At 38.2% G+C, this 19,694-nt stretch overlaps 1 protein-coding gene across 2 annotated transcripts in view; it reads left to right on the top strand.

Annotated features, from left to right (window-relative positions):
* Window positions 1-19,694, top strand: part of LOC133546882 (adhesion G protein-coupled receptor G3-like) — a 32,761-nt gene that overhangs the window by 8,351 nt on the left and 4,716 nt on the right. The window contains exons 5-10 of one of the 2 annotated variants that reach the window (XM_061892739.1): window positions 142-282; window positions 361-501; window positions 3,545-3,599; window positions 3,670-3,761; window positions 16,102-16,158; window positions 16,321-16,586. In XM_061892739.1, the coding sequence (XP_061748723.1) occupies window positions 142-282; window positions 361-501; window positions 3,545-3,599; window positions 3,670-3,761; window positions 16,102-16,158; window positions 16,321-16,586 (752 nt within the window). Of the gene's footprint in view, window positions 1-141; window positions 283-360; window positions 502-3,544; window positions 3,600-3,669; window positions 3,762-16,101; window positions 16,221-16,320; window positions 16,587-19,694 lie in introns of both variants that reach the window. The other variant, XM_061892738.1, reaches the window with a different exon arrangement.

Here is a 19,694-nt window from a genome sequence, read left to right as displayed (position 1 = left end):
AGTTCTGATCTACAGATTTAAACCTGGAGTAAGAAAATACTTATTTTTCAACTTGAGTGTAGCCTGAAATGTTTTTTTTTGTTATACATTGTTTTGGTGTTGAAAAAAATGTAAAACAATTTGCATGCTTTGAATTTTGAGGTGGAGGTGCGTCCCACAGCGGATCACGACGTCCGCATGCCGTCGTCGGCCCTCCAGAGAGCGGCCAGTGGCGAGAGGAGCGGCCGGGTGGTGGTGGTGGTGGTGGTGGTGGTCACCGTGCTGGACAGCAAACACTTCCAGGTAGAAGTGAGGAGGGAGGCCAGGTGATGCCTTCACAGGCGCTCGGTAAAAAGCAGCTTTGTCGCCTCTTTTGTGGAGACTTCAAGGAGGAAACGTGGACGACGAGTGGGAGCGACACACACCGTGTTGGGGGACACCGTGCTGGTGGTGCAGGCAGGAAGTTCTACGCTGAAGAACCTCTCCCAGCCAGTCGTCATGTCCTTCAAGCACAACAACACGGTGACACACAACACACCACAACATCATAGTACAACACAACATCATAGTATATAACACAACACACCACAACATAGTCAAGCACAACAACACGGTGACACACAACAGACCACAACATCATAGTACAACACAACATCATAGTATATAACACAACACACCACAACATAGTCAAGCACAACAACACAGTGACACACAACACACCACATCATCATAGTACAACACAACATCATAGTATATAACACAACACACCACAACATAGTCAAGCACAACAACACAGTGACACACAACAGACCACAACATCATAGTACAACACAACATCATAGTATAGCACAACACACCACAACATAGTCAAGCACAACAACACGGTGACACACAACACACCACAACATCATAGTACAACACAACATCATAGTATAACACAACACACCACAACATCATAGTACAACACAACATCATAGTATATAACACAACACACCACAACATTGTCAAGCACAACTACAACAACATAGTAGAACGCAACACACAACATCATAGTATAACACAACATCATAGTATAACACAACATAGTCAAACACAACTACAACAACATAGTAGAACGCAACACACAACATCATAGTACAACACAACATCATAGTAGAACACAACACACCACAACATAGTCAAACACAACTACAACAACATAGTCAAACACAACACACCACAACATTGTCAAACACAACTACAACAACATAGTAGAACGCAACACACAACATCATAGTATAACACAACACACCACAACATAGTCAAACACAACTACAACAACATAGTCAAACACAACACACCACAACATTGTCAAACACAACTACAACAACATAGTAGAACGCAACACACAACATCATAGTATAACACAACATCATAGTATAACACAACACACCACAACATAGTCAAACACAACTACAACAACATAGTCAAACACAACACACCACAATATAGTCAAACACAACTACAACAACAAAGTACAACACAACACACCACAACATAGTCAAACACAACACACAACATCATAGTACAACACAACACACCACAACATAGTCAAACACAACACACAACATCATAGTATAACACAACACACCACAACATAGTCAAACACAACTACAACAACAAAGTACAACACAACACACCACAACATAGTCAACACAACTACAACAACATAGTACAACACAACATAACATAGTCAAACACAACACACAACATCATAGTATAACACAACACACCCCAACATAGTCAAACACAACTACAACAACAAAGTCAAACACAGCTACAACAACAAAGTACAACACAACGCACCACAACATAGTCAAACACAACTACAACAACATAGTAAAACACAACACACCACAACATAGTAAAATAAAACTACAACAACATAATCAAACACAGCTACAACAACAAAGTACAACATAACACACCACAACATTGTCAAACACAACTACAACAACATAGTACAACACAACACACCATAACATAGTCAAACACAACACACCACAACATAGTCAAACACAACACACAACGTAATAGTATAATACAACACACCACAACATAGTCAAACAACTACAACAACATAGTAGAACACAACACACCACAACATAGTCAAACACAACTACAACAACATAGTAGAACACAACACACCACAACATAGTAAAACACAACACACCACAACATAGTAAAACACAACACACCACAACATAGTCAAACACAACAAACAACATCATAGTATAACACAACATAGTCAAACACAACTACAATAATATAGTCAAACACAGCTACAACAACAAAGTACAACACAACACACCACAACATTGTCAAACACTACTACAACAACATAGTACAACACAACACACCATAACATAGTCAAACACAACAAACAACATCATAGTACAACACAGCAGACCACAACATAGTCAAACACAACACACAACATAATAGTATAATACCACCACAAAATAGTCGAACACAACTACAACAACATAGTACAACACAACACACCACAACATAGTCCAACACAACACACAACGTAATAGTATAACACAACACACCACAACATAGTCAAACACAACTACAACAATATAGTAGAACGCAACAAACAACATCATAGTACAACACAACACACCACAACATAGTCAAACACAACTACAACAACATAGTAGAACACAACACACAAAGTAATAGTATAATACAACACACCACAACATAGTCAAACACAACTACAACAAAATAGTCAAACACAACATCATAGTATAACACAACACACCACAACATAGTCAAATACAACATCATAGTATAACACAACACATCACAACATAGTCACATACAACAACATAGTAAAACAAAAGAAAGCAGACAAGTACAACAATGTAACAAAAGAAAGCAGACAAGTACAAAAAGGGTAACAAAATAAAGCAGACAAGTACAACAAGGTAACAAAAGAAAGCAGACAAGTGCAACAATGTAACAAAAGAAAGCAGACAAGTGCAACAATGTAACAAAAGAACGCAGACAAGTACAACAATGTAACAAAAGAAAGCAGACAAGTACAACAAGGTAACAAAATTAAAGCAGAGAAGTACAACAATGTAACAAAAGAAAGCAGACAAGTACAACAATGTAACAAAAGAAAGCAGACAAGTACAACAATGTAACAAAAGAAAGCAGACAAGTACAACAAGGTAACAAAATAAAAGCAGACAAGTACAACAAGGTAACAAAAGAAAGCAGACAGGTACAACAATGTAACAAAAGAAAGCAGACAAGTACAACAAGGTAACAAAATAAAAGCAGACAAGTACAACAAGGTAACAAAAGAAAGCAGACAAGTACAACAAGGTAACAAAATAAAAGCAGACAAGTACAACAAGGTAACAAAAGAAAGCAGACAAGTACAACAATGTAACAAAATAAAAGCAGACAAGTACAAAAAGGGTAACAAAAGAAAGCAGACAAGTACAACAAGGTAACAAAATAAAAGTAGACAAGTACAACAACAATGCGGGTGTGTGCTGTGTTTCAGGTGCGTGAGGGCAGGTGTGTGTTTTGGGAGGAGTCGGCCCAGGAAGAAGGGACAGGTAGACCTCATGTTGTGATTGTCAGTAGACAACAACACCCGGAGTTGTCATCCTTCTATTTTGTGTTCAGGCTCCTGGAGCTCAGACGGCTGCGACACCAACGACACAGGAAGTCACTTTGTGTGCCGCTGCAACCACCTCAGCTTCTTTGCTGTACTCGTGGTAAGAACACCTTCCTCTGATCCATCACACCTCCTAACAAACACAACATACATATACATATTATGTATGTATGTATGTATATATATACATATATATGGACATACATGTATGTATGTATGTATGTATATATGTATATATATAGACATACATGTATGTATGTATGTATGTATGTATATATGTATATATACAGACATGTATGTATGTATGTATGTATGTATATATATATATATATATATATATATATATATATAGACATACATGTATGTATGTATGTATGTATGTATGTATGAATGTATGTCTATATATATATAGACATACATGTATGTATGTAGTTATACATGTCCATCCATTCATGCATTTTCTACTGCTTGTCCCTTTTTGGAGTCGCAAGGGGTGCTGGAGCCTTTATCAGCTTCTTCTGGACGGAAGGCGGGTACACCCTGGACAAGTCATCACCTCATTGCAGGGTTATTTATACATGTGTGTATGTATATATACACACACTTATATATGTATGTATACATGTATGTATGTAAAAATACATATATATGTATGTGTACATACATATGCATGTAAAAATACATATATATATATAAATAATTATAATTATAAATATATAAATAAATAATTATATATATAAATAAATATATGTATGTATATATATATATGTATACATTGATTGATTGATACTTTTATTAGTAGATTGCACAGTACAGTACATATTCCGTACAATTGACCACTAAATGGTAACACCCCAATAAGTTTTTCAACTTGTTTAAGTCGGGGTCCACGTTAATCAATTCATGGTACAAATATATACTATCAACATAATACAGTCATCACACAAGTTAATCATCATAGTATGTACATTGAATTATTGACATTATTTACAATCCGGGGGGTGGGATGAGGAGCTTTGGTTGATATCAGAACTTCAGTCATCAACAATTGCATCAACAGAGAAATGTGGACATTGAAACAGTGTAGGTGTGACTTAGTAGGATATGTACAGCCAGCAGAGAACATAGTGAGTTCACATAGCATAAGAACAAGTATATACATTAGAAGTACATTTGATTATTTACATTAGGTTATTTATAATCCGGGGAGATGTGATGTGAATGGAGGAGGGTATTAGTAAAGTGTTGAAGTTGCCTGGAGGTGTTGTTTTAGAGCGGTTTTGAAGGAGGATGGAGATGCACTTACTTTTACACCTGTTGGGAGTGCATTCCACATTGATGTGGCATAGAAAGAGAATGAGTTAAGACCTTTGTTAGATGGGAATCTGGGTTTAACGTGGTTTGTGGAGCTCCCCCTGGTGTTGTGGTTCTGGGGCTCATTTACGTTAAGGAAGTAGTTTGACATGTACTTGGGTATCTGGGAGGTGTAGCGGATTTTATAGACTAGGCTCAGTGCAAGTTGTTTGACTCTGTCCTCCACCCTGAGCCAGCCCACTTTGGAGAAGTGGGTTGGAGTGAGGTGTGATCTGGGGTGGAGGTCTAAAAGTAACCGGACTAGCTTATTCTGGGATGTTTGGAGTCTAGATTTGAGGGTTTTGGAGGTGCTGGGCTACCAGGAGGTGCAAGCGTAATCGAAGAAGGGTTGAATGAGAGTTCCCGCTAGAATGTTCAAGGTGCTTTTGTTGACCAGAGAGGAGATTCTGTAGAGGAATCTCGTTCTTTGGTTGACCTTTTTGATGACCTTGGTTGCCATTTTATCACAGGAAAGATTAGCCTCTAGAATGGAACCTAGGTAGGTGATCTCATCTTTCCTGGTGATAACAATGTCACCCACTTTTATAGTCAAGTCACTGACTTTAAGAAGGTTGATGTGGGACCCAAATAGGATGGATTCCCTTTTACCTAAGTGTATGGATAGCTTGTTGTCAGCGAGCCAGGTGCAAATATTAAGGAGTTCAGCACTGAGGATTTGTTCCACCTGTGACTTGTCCTTGCCGGATACCAGCAGGGCCGAGTCATCCGCAAACAGGAACAATTCACAGTGGCATGCTGATGGCATGTCATTGATGTATATTAGGAACAGTAAAGGCCCTAGTATACTGTCTTGGGGGACTCCACAGCTTACTGAGAGGGGAGGGGACACCTCTACCACCTGTTTCCTCCCCTCCAAGTAAGACTGCATCCAGCTCCATGAGGTTTTATCCAATCCGATTGCTCTGAGCTTATCCAACAGTATAGCGTGGTCAACGGTGTCAAAGGCCTTGTGAATGTCCAGCATGACCATGCCGCAGTATTTATAATGTCCAGCATGTCCAGCAGTATTTATAATGTCCAGCATGACCATGCCACAGTATTTATAATGTCCAGCATGTCCAGCAGTATTTATAATGTCCAGCATGTCCAGCAGTATTTATAATGTCCAGCATGTCCAGCAGTATTTATAATGTCCAGCATGACCATGCCACAGTATTTATAATGTCCAGCATGTCCAGCAGTATTTATAATGTCCAGCATGTCCAGCAGTATTTATAATGTCCAGCATGTCCAGCAGTATTTATAATGTCCAGCATGTCCAGCAGTATTTATAATGTCCAGCATGACCATGCCGCAGTATTTATAATGTCCAGCATGTCCAGCAGTATTTATAATGTCCAGCATGTCTAGCAGTATTTATAATGTCCAGCATGTCCAGCAGTATTTATAATGTCCAGCATGTCCAGCAGTATTTATAATGTCCAGCATGTCCAGCAGTATTTATAATGTCCAACATGACCAGCAGTATTTATAATGTCCAGCATGTCCAGCAGTATTTATAATGTCCAGCATGTCCAGCAGTATTTATAATGTCCAGCATGACCAGCAGTATTTATAATGTCCAGCATGTCCAGCAGTATTTATAATGTCCAGCATGTCCAGCAGTATTTATAATGTCAAACATGACCAGCAGTATTTATAATGTCCAACATGACCAGCAGTATTTATAATGTCCAGCATGTCCAGCAGTATTTATAATGTCCAGCATGTCCAGCAGTATTTATAATGTCCAGCATGACCAGCAGTATTTATAATGTCCAGCATGTCCAGCAGTATTTATAATGTCCAGCATGTCCAGCAGTATTTATAATGTCAAACATGACCAGCAGTATTTATAATGTCCAGCATGTCCAGCAGTATTTATAATGTCCAGCATGTCCAGCAGTATTTATAATGTCCAGCATGTCCAGCAGTATTTATAATGTCCAACATGACCAGCAGTATTTATAATGTCCAGTATGTCCAGCAGTATTTATAATGTCCAGCATGTCCAGCAGTATTTATAATGTCCAACATGACCAGCAGTATTTATAATGTCCAGCATGACCAGCAGTATTTATAATGTCCAGTATGTCCAGCAGTATTTATAATGTCCAGCATGTCCAGCAGTATTTATAATGTCCAACATGACCAGCAGTATTTATAATGTCCAGTATGTCCAGCAGTATTTATAATGTCCAACATGACCAGCAGTATTTATAATGTCCAGCAGTATTTATAATGTCCAACATGACCAGCAGTATTTATAATGTCCAGTATGTCCAGCAGTATTTATAATGTCCAGCATGTCCAGCAGTATTTATAATGTCCAACATGACCAGCAGTATTTATAATGTCCAGTATGTCCAGCAGTATTTATAATGTCCAACATGACCAGCAGTATTTATAATGTCCAGCAGTATTTATAATGTCCAGCATGACCAGCAGTATTTATAATGTCCAGCAGTATTTATAATGTCCAACATGACCAGCAGTATTTATAATGTCCAGCAGTATTTATAATGTCCAGCATGTCCAGCAGTATTTATAATGTCCAACATGACCAGCAGTATTTATAATGTCCAGCAGTATTTATAATGTCCAGCATGACCAGCAGTATTTATAATGTCCAGCAGTATTTATAATGTCCAGCATGTCCAGCAGTATTTATAATGTCCAGCATGTCCAGCAGTATTTATAATGTCCAACATGACCAGCAGTATTTATAATGTCCAGCAGTATTTATAATGTCCAGCATGACCAGCAGTATTTATAATGTCCAGCATGTCCAGCAGTATTTATAATGTCCAGCATGACCAGCAGTATTTATAATGTCCAGCATGTCCAGCAGTATTTATAATGTCCAGCAGTATTTATAATGTCCAGCATGACCATGCCACAGTATTTATAATGTCCAGCATGTCCAGCAGTATTTATAATGTCGAGCATGACCATGCCACAGTATTTATAATGTCCAGCATGACCATGCCACAGTATTTATAATGTCCAGCATGTCCAGCAGTATTTATAATGTCGAGCATGACCATGCCACAGTATTTATAATGTCCAGCATGTCCAGCAGTATTTATAATGTCCAGCATGTCCAGCAGTATTTATAATGTCCAGCATGACCATGCCACAGTATTTATAATGTCCAGCATGTCCAGCAGTATTTATAATGTCCAGCATGACCATGCCACAGTATTTATAATGTCCAGCATGTCCAGCAGTATTTATAATGTCCAGCTCATGTTTGATGTGGTCGGTCAGATAGAGAAGACATGTGTCAGTGGAGTGCTTAGTTCTGAAGCCACATTGTAATTTGTACATGAGTTTATTATTAGCAAAGTATCTATCCACCTGTTCATAAACTATTTTCTCCATTACTTTGAAAATGGAAGTGAGAATAGAAACAGGTCAGTAGTTACCAGGTTCTATTTCGCTTCCTTTTTTTATAAAGGGGGGTTACTCTTGCTTTCTTGAAATCCTTGGGTACTTGGCCTTGTTTGATTGAGAGGTTTATTATGTGTGTGATTATTGGGGCAATGGTGGTTTATTAAGTGTGTGATTATTGGGGCAATGGTGGTTTATTATGTGTGTGATTATTGGGGCAATGGTGGTTTATTAAGTGTGTGATTATTGGGGCAATGGTGGTTTATTATGTGTGTGATTATTGGGGCAATGGTGGTTTATTAAGTGTGTGATTATTGGGGCAATGGTGGTTTATTATGTGTGTGATTATTGGGGCAATGGTGGTTTATTAAGTGTGTGATTATTGGGGCAATGGTGGTTTATTATGTGTGTGATTATTGGGGCAATGGTGGTTTATTATGTGTGTGATTATTGGGGCAATGGTGGTTTATTAAGTGTGTGATTATTGGGGCAATGGTGGTTTATTATGTGTGTGATTATTGGGGCAATGGTGGTTTATTAAGTGTGTGATTATTGGGGCAATGGTGGTTTATTATGTGTGTGATTATTGTGGCAATGGTGGTTTATTAAGTGTGTGATTATTGGGGCAATGGTGGTTTATTATGTGTGTGATTATTGGGGCAATGGTGGTTTATTAAGTGTGTGATTATTGGGGCAATGGTGGTTTATTAAGTGTGTTATTATTGGGGCAATGGTGGTTTATTAAGTGTGTGATTATTGGGGCAATGGTGGTTTATTAAGTGTGTGATTATTGGGGCAATGGTGGTTTATTATGTGTGTGATTATTGGGGCAATGGTGGTTTATTAAGTGTGTGATTATTGGGGCAATGGTGGTTTATTATGTGTGTGATTATTGGGGCAATGGTGGTTTATTAAGTGTGTGATTATTGGGGCAATGGTGGTTTATTAAGTGTGTGATTATTGGGGCACTTGGTGGTTTATTATGTGTGTGATTATTGGGGCAATGGTGGTTTATTAAGTGTGTGATTATTGGGGCAATGATGGTTTATTAAGTGTGTGATTATTGGGGCAATGGTGGTTTATTAAGTGTGTGATTATTGGGGCAATGGTGGTTTATTAAGTGTGTGATTATTGGGGCAATGGTGGTTTATTAAGTGTGTGATTATTGGGGCAATGGTGGTTTATTAAGTGTGTGATTATTGGGGCAATGGTGGTTTATTAAGTGTGTGATTATTGGGGCAATGGTGGTTTATTAAGTGTGTGATTATTGGGGCGATGGTGCTGGCAGAGTCCATGAGGAATCTGGAGGGGATATTGTCAAGGCCGGTGGTCTTGTTTGGGTGGAGCGCGCTCAATTTATTAAGCACCTCGTTGACTGAGACCATTTCTAATTTAATAATTGACATCCTTCAGCAACAGGAAGTTGGCAATTACCCCTTCAAAACAACAGTTTTGTAAACACCCGTCACCTTTATTCAAACATTATCTCCTCTGAGCGCGTTTGTCGTTTCGGCTTCAAACTCGCACAGGAGAGAGTTTGAACCCTTCTGATTAAAAGTTAGCGAAAGAGTTTTGATTACTGCTCCGGTTTTGATTTTATGTCCCTTCAAAGAACTGCTGCGCTGCTGCTGCTGCGCTGCTGTTGTCTCAAGATGGCTGCTTAAAAGCAGGAAGCACTAGCGTGACCACACAATGCAGAGAAGGTAGATACACTAGACAAAAGTATTGGGACACTTAGGACTACCACTGGACAAAAGTATTGGGACACTTAGGACTACCACTGGACAAAAGTATTGGGACACTTAGGACTACCACTGGACAAAAGTATTGGGGCACTTAGGACTACCACTGGACAAAAGTATTGGGACACTTAGGACTACCACTGGACAAAAGTATTGGGACACCTAGGACTACCACTGGACAAAAGTATTGGGGCACTTAGGACTACCACTAGGCAAAAGTATTGGGACACTTACGACTAACACTAGGCAAAAGTATTGGGACACTTAGGACTACCACTGGACAAAAGTATTGGGGCACTTACGACTAACCCTAGGCAAAAGTATTGGGACACTTAGGACTAACAGTTGACAATGACAATGTGAAATGGAATTAATTATTTTTGGTCCTCAAAATTCTACACACAATACCTTATAATAATAGTAGCTACTATCCATGCATCTTCTAACGCCTATTACGGGTTTGGGTCTCGGGGCCAGCAGCCAAAGGCGGCCCAGACCAACACTGCTTGTTTGAAATTGTTGTTGACTACTCCTTGCTTTCTGTAGAAGGCTTTAATGTGTTCTACACCAAAGCGACCAGAGTGATGGGATAGCTTGTTAACGAGAGTTGTGGCTATGTTGGTGAAGAATGTGTTAAGTCTGCTTGCTACCTCCATTTTGTCTGTAATGAGGGCGTCACCCTCCTTGATGTTGATGTTGGTGAGTCTGGTTTTAAGTTTATGGCTGCATCCAGGAAGCTGCTTGTTGAGAATTTTCCAGAGCTCACGTGGCTTATTTGTGTTTTCCTGTATTTTGTTGTTGATATAATTTTTTTTCAGGGATTTAGTCAGGTTGTTTGTCTTATTTCTTAATTTATTGCATTGCTTTTTGAGAGTTGAAAGGAGTGATTTGATGTTATTATTATTGGGTTGTTTATTTACTTCGGTTTTACACTTTTTGTATTCGAAGTATTTTCTGTCTTTGTCTTTTATGGCAGCTAATAGGTCTGGATTGATCCATGGCTTAGAGCGGGCTTTGATCCTGACTGTTGAATGCTAACATGCTAAACCACTAACTTAACAAAATAGACAAATATAATAAGACAATTTATAGTTGAATGCTAAAATGCTAACACGCGAACTTAAAAAAAATATAATAATAATTTTAAAGATAGCCCGAATGCAGCTGAGATAGGCTTCAGCGACCCCCTGCAACCCCAAAAGGGACAAGCGGTAGGAAATGGGTGGATGGATGGATGGATTTTAAAGACAATTTATAGTTGAATGCTATCATGCTAACCCGCTAACTTAACAAAATAGACAAATATAATAAGACAATTTATAGTTGAATGCTAACTCGCTAACTTAACAAAATAGACAAATATAATAAGACAATTTATAGTTAAATGCTAACATGCTAACCCGCCAACTTAACAAAATAGACAAATATAATAAGACAATTTATAGTTGAATGCTAACATGCTAACCCGCCAACTTAACGAAATAGACAAATATAATAAGACAATTTATAGTTGAATGCTAACATGCTAACCCGCTAACTTAACAAAATAGACAAATATAATAAGACAATTTATAGTTAAATGCTAACATGCTAACACGCTAACTTAACAAAATAGACAAATATAATAAGACAATTTATAGTTGAATGCTAACTTGCTAACCCGCAAACTTAAAAAAATAGACAAATATAATAAGACAATTTATAGTTAAATTCTAACATGCTAGCACGCGAACTTGAAAAAAATGTAATTATAATTTTAAAGATAGCCCGAATGCAGCTGAGATAGGCTTAGGTGACCCCCTGCAACCCCAAAAGGGACAAGCGGTAGGAAATGGGTGGATGGATGGATTTTAAAGACAATTTATAGTTGAATGCTAACCTGCTAACTTAACAAAATGAACAAATATAATAAGACAATTAATAGTTAAATGCTAACATGCTAACCCGCTAACTTAACAAAATAGACAAATATAATAAGACAATTTATAGTTAAATTCTAACATGCTAGCACGCGAACTTGAAAAAAATATAATAATCATTTTAAAGATAGCCCGAATGCAGCTGAGATAGGCTTCAGCGACCCCCTGCAACCCCAAAAGGGACAAGCAGTAGGAAATGAGTGGATGGATGGATGGATTTTAAAGACAATTTATAGTTGAATGCTAACCTGCTAACTTAACAAAATAGACAAATATAATAAGACAATTTATAGTTAAATGCTAACATGCTAACCTGCTAACTTAACAAAATAGAATAATATAATAAGATAATTTATAGTTGAATGCTAACTTGCTAACCCGCTAACTTAACAAAATAGACAAATATAATAAGACAATTTATAGTTGAATGCTAAAATGCTAACCCCTGCAACCCCAAAAGGGACAAGCGGTAGGAAATGGGTGGATGGATGGATTTCAAAGACAATTTATAGTTGAATGCTAACCTGCTAACTTAACAAAATGGACAAATATAATAAGACAATTTGTAGTTAAATGTTAACATGCTAACCCGCTAACTTAACAAAATAGACAAATATAATAAGACAATTTATAGTTAAAATCTAACATGCTAGCACGCGAACTTGAAAAAAATATAATAATAATTTTAAAGATAGCCCGAATGCAGCTGAGATAGGCTTCAGCGACCCCCTGCAACCCCAAAAGGGACAAGCGGTAGGAAATGGGTGGATGGATGGATGGATTTTAAAGACAATTTATAGTTGAATGCTAACCTGCTAACTTAACAAAATAGACAAATATAATAAGATAATTTATAGTTAAATGCTAAAATGCTAACCATGCTAACCTAACAAAATAGAAAAATATAATAAGACAATTTATAGTTGAATGTTATCATGCCAACCCGCTAACTTAACAAAATAGACAAATATAATAAGACAATTTATAGTTGAATGCTAAAATGCTAACCCCTGCAACCCCAAAAGGGACAAGCGGTAGGAAATGGGTGGATGGATGGATTTTAAAGACAATTTATAGTTGAATGCTAACATGCTAACTTAACAAAATGGACAAATATAATAAGACAATTTATAGTTAAATGCTAACATGCTAACCCGCTAACTTAACAAAATAGACAAATATAATAAGACAATTTATAGTTGAATGCTAAAATGCTAACACGCGAACTTGAAAAAAATATTATAATCATTTTAAAGATGGCCCGAATGCAGCTGAGATAGGCTTCAGCGACCCCCTGCAACCCCAGAAGGGACAAGCGGTAGGAAATGGGTGGATGGATGGATGGATTTTAAAGACAATTTATAGTTGAATGCTAACCTGCTAACTTAACAAAATAGACAAATATAATAAGACAATTTATAGTTAAATGCTAACATGCTAACCTGCTAACTTAACAAAATAGAAAAATATAATAAGATAATTTATAGTTGAATGCTAACTTGCTAACCCGCTAACTTAACAAAATAGACAAATATAATAAGACAATTTATAGTTGAATGCTAAAATGCTAACCCCTGCAACCCCAAAAGGGACAAGCGGTAGGAAATGGGTGGATGGATGGATTTCAAAGACAATTTATAGTTGAATGCTAACCTGCTAACTTAACAAAATGGACAAATATAATAAGACAATTTGTAGTTAAATGTTAACATGCTAACCCGCTAACTTAACAAAATAGACAAATATAATAAGACAATTTATAGTTAAAATCTAACATGCTAGCACGCGAACTTGAAAAAAATATAATAATAATTTTAAAGATAGCCCGAATGCAGCAGAGATAGGCTTCAGCGACCCCCTGCAACCCCAAAAGGGACAAGCGGTAGGAAATGGGTGGATGGTTGGATGGATTTTAAAGACAATTTATAGTTGAATGCTAACCTGCTAACTTAACAAAATAGACAAATATAATAAGACAATTTATAGTTAAATGCTAAAATGCTAACCATGCTAACCTAACAAAATAGAAAAATATAATAAGACAATTTATAGTTGAATGTTATCATGCCAACCCGCTAACTTAACAAAATAGACAAATATAATAAGACAATTTATAGTTGAATGCTAAAATGCTAACCCCTGCAACCCCAAAAGGGACAAGCGGTAGGAAATGGGTGGATGGATGGATTTTAAAGACAATTTATAGTTGAATGCTAACATGCTAACTTAACAAAATGGACAAATATAATAAGACAATTTATAGTTAAATGCTAACATGCTAACCCGCTAACTTAACAAAATAGACAAATATAATAAGACAATTTATAGTTGAATGCTAAAATGCTAACACGCGAACTTGAAAAAAATATTATAATCATTTTAAAGATGGCCCGGATGCAGCTGAGATAGGCTTCAGCGACCCCCTGCAACCCCAAAAGGGACAAGCGGTACGAAATGGGTGGATGGATGGATGGATTTTAAAGACAATTTATAGTTGAATGCTAACCTGCTAACTTAACAAAATAGACAAATATAATAAGACAATTTATAGTTAAATGCTAACATGCTAACCTGCTAACTTAACAAAATAGAAAAATATAATAAGATCATTTATAGTTGAATGCTAACTTGCTAACCCGCTAACTTAACAAAATAGACAAATATAATAAGACAATTTATAGTTGAATGCTAAAATGCTAACCCCTGCAACCCCAAAAGGGACAAGCGGTAGGAAATGGGTGGATGGATGGATTTTAAAGACAATTTATAGTTGAATGCTAACATGCTAACTTAACAAAATGGACAAATATAATAAGACAATTTATAGTTAAATGCTAACATGCTAACCTGCTAACTTAACAAAATAGACAAATATAATAAGACAATTTATAGTTGAATGCTAACTTGCTAACCCGCTAACTTAACAAAATAGACAAATATAATAAGACAATTTATAGTTAAATTCTAACATGCTAGCACGCGAACTTGAAAAAAATATAATAATAATTTTAAAGATAGCCCGAATGCAGCTGAGATAGGCTTCAGCGACCCCCTGCAACCCCAGAAGGGACAAGCGGTAGGAAATGGGTGGATGGATGGATGGATTTTAAAGACAATTTATAGTTGAATGCTAACCTGCTAACTTAACAAAATAGACAAATATAATAAGACAATTTATAGTTGAATGCTAAAATGCTAACCCCTGCAACCCCAAAAGGGACAAGCGGTAGGAAATGGGTGGATGGATGGATTTCAAAGACAATTTATAGTTGAATGCTAACTTGCTAACTTAACAAAATGGACAAATATAATAAGACAATTTATAGTTAAATTCTAACATGCTAGCACGCGAACTTGAAAAAAATATAATAATAATTTTAAAGATAGCCCGAATGCAGCTGAGATAGGCTTCAGCGACCCCCTGCAACCTCAAAAGGGTCAAGCGGTAGGAAATGGATGGATGGATTTTAAAGACAATTTATAGTTGAATGCTAACCTGCTAACTTAACAAAATATAAAAATATAATAAGACAATGTATAGTTCAATGCTAATATGCTAACCTGCTAACTTAACAAAATAGACAAATATAATAAGACAATTTTTAGTTGAATGCTAACTTGCTAACCCGCTAACTTAACAAAATAGACAAATATAATAAGACAATTTATAGTTGAATGCTAACATGCTAACCCGCTAACTTACCAAAATAGACAAATATAATAAGAGAATTTATAGTTAAATGCTAACATGCTTGCATGCGAACTTGAAAAAAAAAATTAGAATAATTTTAAAGACAGCCTGAATGCAGCTGAGATAGGCTTCAGCGACCCCCTGCAACCTCAAAAGGGACACGCAGTAGAAAATGGATGGATTTTAAAGACAATTTGTAGTTGAATGCTAATATGCTAACACACTAACTTAACAAAATAGACAAATAAAATAAGACAATTTAGAGTTGAATGCTAACACGCTAATTTGAAACAATAAACATTTCTAATTACTACAAAATATCTCCCTTTCCTTCCTGCCAAGAACGCCGACGTGTCGCTGAGCAAAGAAGACGCCGTCAACCTGAGTTTGCTCACAATGGTGGGGTCCTCGCTCTCGGCCTTCTTCTCCGCCCTCAGCCTCTTCCTCTACGTCTGCCTGCAGTACGCTACTTCCTGTTAGCCGGGTCCCAGACCCCATCATGCATTGCACCAAGGTGTGTGTGTGTGTGTGTGTGTGTGTGTGTGTGTGTGTGTCCGACAGCAAGCAGCCGCCCGAGCGAGGCGGGTGTCTTCATGCCCACCTGACGCTGGCGCTGCTCTGCCTGCACCTGGGCTTCCTGGCCTGCAGCCTGGGGGCCCGCGGGCCGGACTGGTCGTGCGGGGTCCTGGGTCTCCTGCTGCACTGGGCCCTGATGGCCACCGTCACCTGGTCGGCGCTGGAGGGCTTCCACCTGTACCTGCTGCTGGTGCGGGTCTTCAACATCTACATCAGGAGATACCTGCTCAAGCTGAGTCTGCTGGGCTGGGGTGAGTGGGCCACTACATTAGGCACACATGCTAACGCTAACTTCCACCACTGAGGGCCACACTGGGAAATTAAACACATTTTGAGGTTTTTCATTTTCAAAACCATATAGCGTATTTCCTTGAATTGCCGCCGGGGCGCTAATTTATTTAAAACCTCTTTCCACTCCCGCGCTTACCAAAGGCATGCGGTAAAGGTAAGCATGCGCTAATTATTTCAAAACCTCTACTCACTCCGGCACTTACCAAAGGCATGCGGTAAAAATTTGAGTGTGATGTAAGGATACCATCATGAAAAGCACATTTAATGTAAAAAACGTTATTATGGTCTTACCTTTACTTATAAATGAAGTCCATGCCAGCTCCTTCTGATCAAAAGCATGGATAACTTGTTTTCTAGAAGTCTTCCTTATCTTTCTTCAGTTTTAAAAGTCTCTCTGTCTCGATGGAGATCTTCCTTTACTACCTCCTGCTTCGATTGAAAGAACTCACTGCACGTAAGAGATGATGTTACGGACCTTTGATCCCTCATACGGTACTGCATCAGAAACCGACATCAGTGTGTAAAGGATATCACCACATGGGCTCAGGAACACTTCACAAAACCACTGTCAGTAACGACCTAATACCCTATTTCCTTGAATTGCCGCCGGGGCGCTAATTTATTTAAAACCTCTTTCCACTCCCGCGCTTACCAAAGGCTTGCGGTAAAGGTAAGCATGCGCTAATTATTTCAAAACCTCTACTCACTCCGGCACTTACCAAAGGCATGCGGTAAAAATTTGAGTGTGATGTAAGGATACCATCATGAAAAGCACATTTAATATAAAAAACCTTATTATGGTCTTACCTTTACTTATAAATGAAGTCCATGCGCAGCTCCTTCTGATCAAAAGCATGGATAACTTGTTTTCTAGAAGTCTTCCTTATCTTTCTTCAGTTTGAAAAGTCTCTCTGTCTCGATGGAGATCTTCCTTTATTACCTCCTGCTTCGATTGAAAGTCCAGTTTAGAAAAATGCTATCAGACCAACATTTCCCAACAAGCCATGGCAAGGAATTTAGGGATTTTACCATCTACGGTCCGTAAAATCATCAAAAAGTTCAGAGAATCTGGAGAAATCACTGCACGTAAGAGATGATGTTACGGACCTTTGATCCCTCAGACGGTACTGCATCAAAAACCGACATCAGTGTGTAAAGGATATCACCACATGGGCTCAGGAACACTTTATAAAACCACTGTCAGTAACGACCTTATACCGTATTTCCTTGAATTACCGCCGGGGCGCTAATTTATTTAAAACCTCTTTCCACTCCCGCGCTTACCAAAGGCATGCGGTAAAGGTAAGCATGCGCTAATTATTTCAAAACCTCTACTCACTCCGGCACTTACCAAAGGCATGCAGTAAAAATTTGAGTGTGATGTAAGGATACCATCATGAAAAGCACATTTAATATAAAAAACATTATTATGGTCTTACCTTTACTTATAAATGAAGTCCATGCGCAGCTCCTTCTGATCAAAAGCATGGATAACTTGTTTTCTAGAAGTCTTCCTTATCTTTCTTCAGTTTGAAAAGTCTCTCTGTCTCGATGGAGATCTTCCTTTATTACCTCCTGCTTCGATTGAAAGTCCAGTTTAGAAAACTGCTATCAGACCAACATTTCCCAACGAGCCATGGCAAGGAATTTAGGGATTTTACCATCTACGGTCCGTAAAATCATCAAAAAGTTCAGAGAATCTGGAGAAATCACTGCACGTAAGAGATGATGTTACGGACCTTTGATCCCTCAGACGGTACTGCATCAAAAACCGACATCAGTGTGTAAAGGATATCACCACATGGGCTCAGGAACACTTTATAAAACCACTGTCAGTAACGACCTTATACCGTATTTCCTTGAATTGCCGCCGGGGCGCTAATTTATTTAAAACCTCTTTCCACTCCCGCGCTTACCAAAGGCATGCGGTAAAGGTAAGCATGGGCTAATTATTTTAAAACCTCTACTCACTCCGGCACTTACCAAAGGCATGCGGTAAAAATGTGAGTGTGATGTAAGGATACCATCATGAAAAGCACATTTAATATAAAAACATTATTATGGTCTTACCTTTACTTATAAATGAAGTCCGTGCGCAGCTCCTTCTGAACAAAAGCATCGATAACTTGTTTATAGAAGTCTTCCTTATCTTTCTTCAGTTTGAAAATTATTTTTGTCTCGATGGAGATCTTCCTTTATTAGTGAAGTGAATTATATTTATATAGCGCTTTTCTCAAGTGACTCAAAGCGCTTTACATAGTGAAACCCAATATCTAAGTTACATTTAAAGCAGTGTGGGTGGCACTGGGAGCAGGTGGGTAAAGTGTCTTGCCCAAGGACACAACGGCAGTGACTAGGATGGCACAAGCGGGAATCGAACCTGCAACCCTCAAGTTGCTGACACGGCCACTCTACCAACCGAGCTATTACCTCCCGCTTCAATTGAAAGTCCAATTTAGAAAACTACTATCAGACCAACATTTCCCAACGAGCTATTGCAAGGAATTTAGGGATTTTACCATCTACGGTCCGTAAAATCATCAAAAAGTTCACAGAATCTGGAGAAATCACTGCACGTAAGCGATGATGTTACGAACCTTTGATCCCTCAGGCGGTACTGCATCAAAAACCGACATCAGTGTGTAAAGGATATCACCACATGGGCTCAGGAACACTTCATAAAACCACTGTCAGTAACTACAGTTGGTCGCTACATCTGTAAATGCAAGTTAAAACTCTACCATGCAAAGCCAAACCCATTTATCAACAACGTCCAGAGACGCCGCCGCCTTGGCTGGGCCCGAGCTCATCTAAGATGGACTGATGCAAAGTGGAAAGGGGTTCTGTGGTCTGACGAGTCCACATTTCGAATTATATTTGGAAAAAGAGGACGTGGTGTCCTCCAGAACAGAGGAAAATAACAATTCGGATTGTTATAGGCACAAAGTTAAAAAGCCAGCATGTGTGATGGTATGGGGGTGTATTAGTGCCCAAGGCATGGGTAACTTACACATCTGTGAAGGCACCATTATTGCTGAAAGGTTCGTACAGGTTTTGGAGCAACATAT

This window comes from Nerophis ophidion, linkage group LG02 (assembly GCF_033978795.1).
Source record: "Nerophis ophidion isolate RoL-2023_Sa linkage group LG02, RoL_Noph_v1.0, whole genome shotgun sequence".
Lineage (NCBI taxonomy): Eukaryota > Metazoa > Chordata > Actinopteri > Syngnathiformes > Syngnathidae > Nerophis > Nerophis ophidion.
This window is presented reverse-complemented; position numbering and strand designations above follow the sequence as displayed.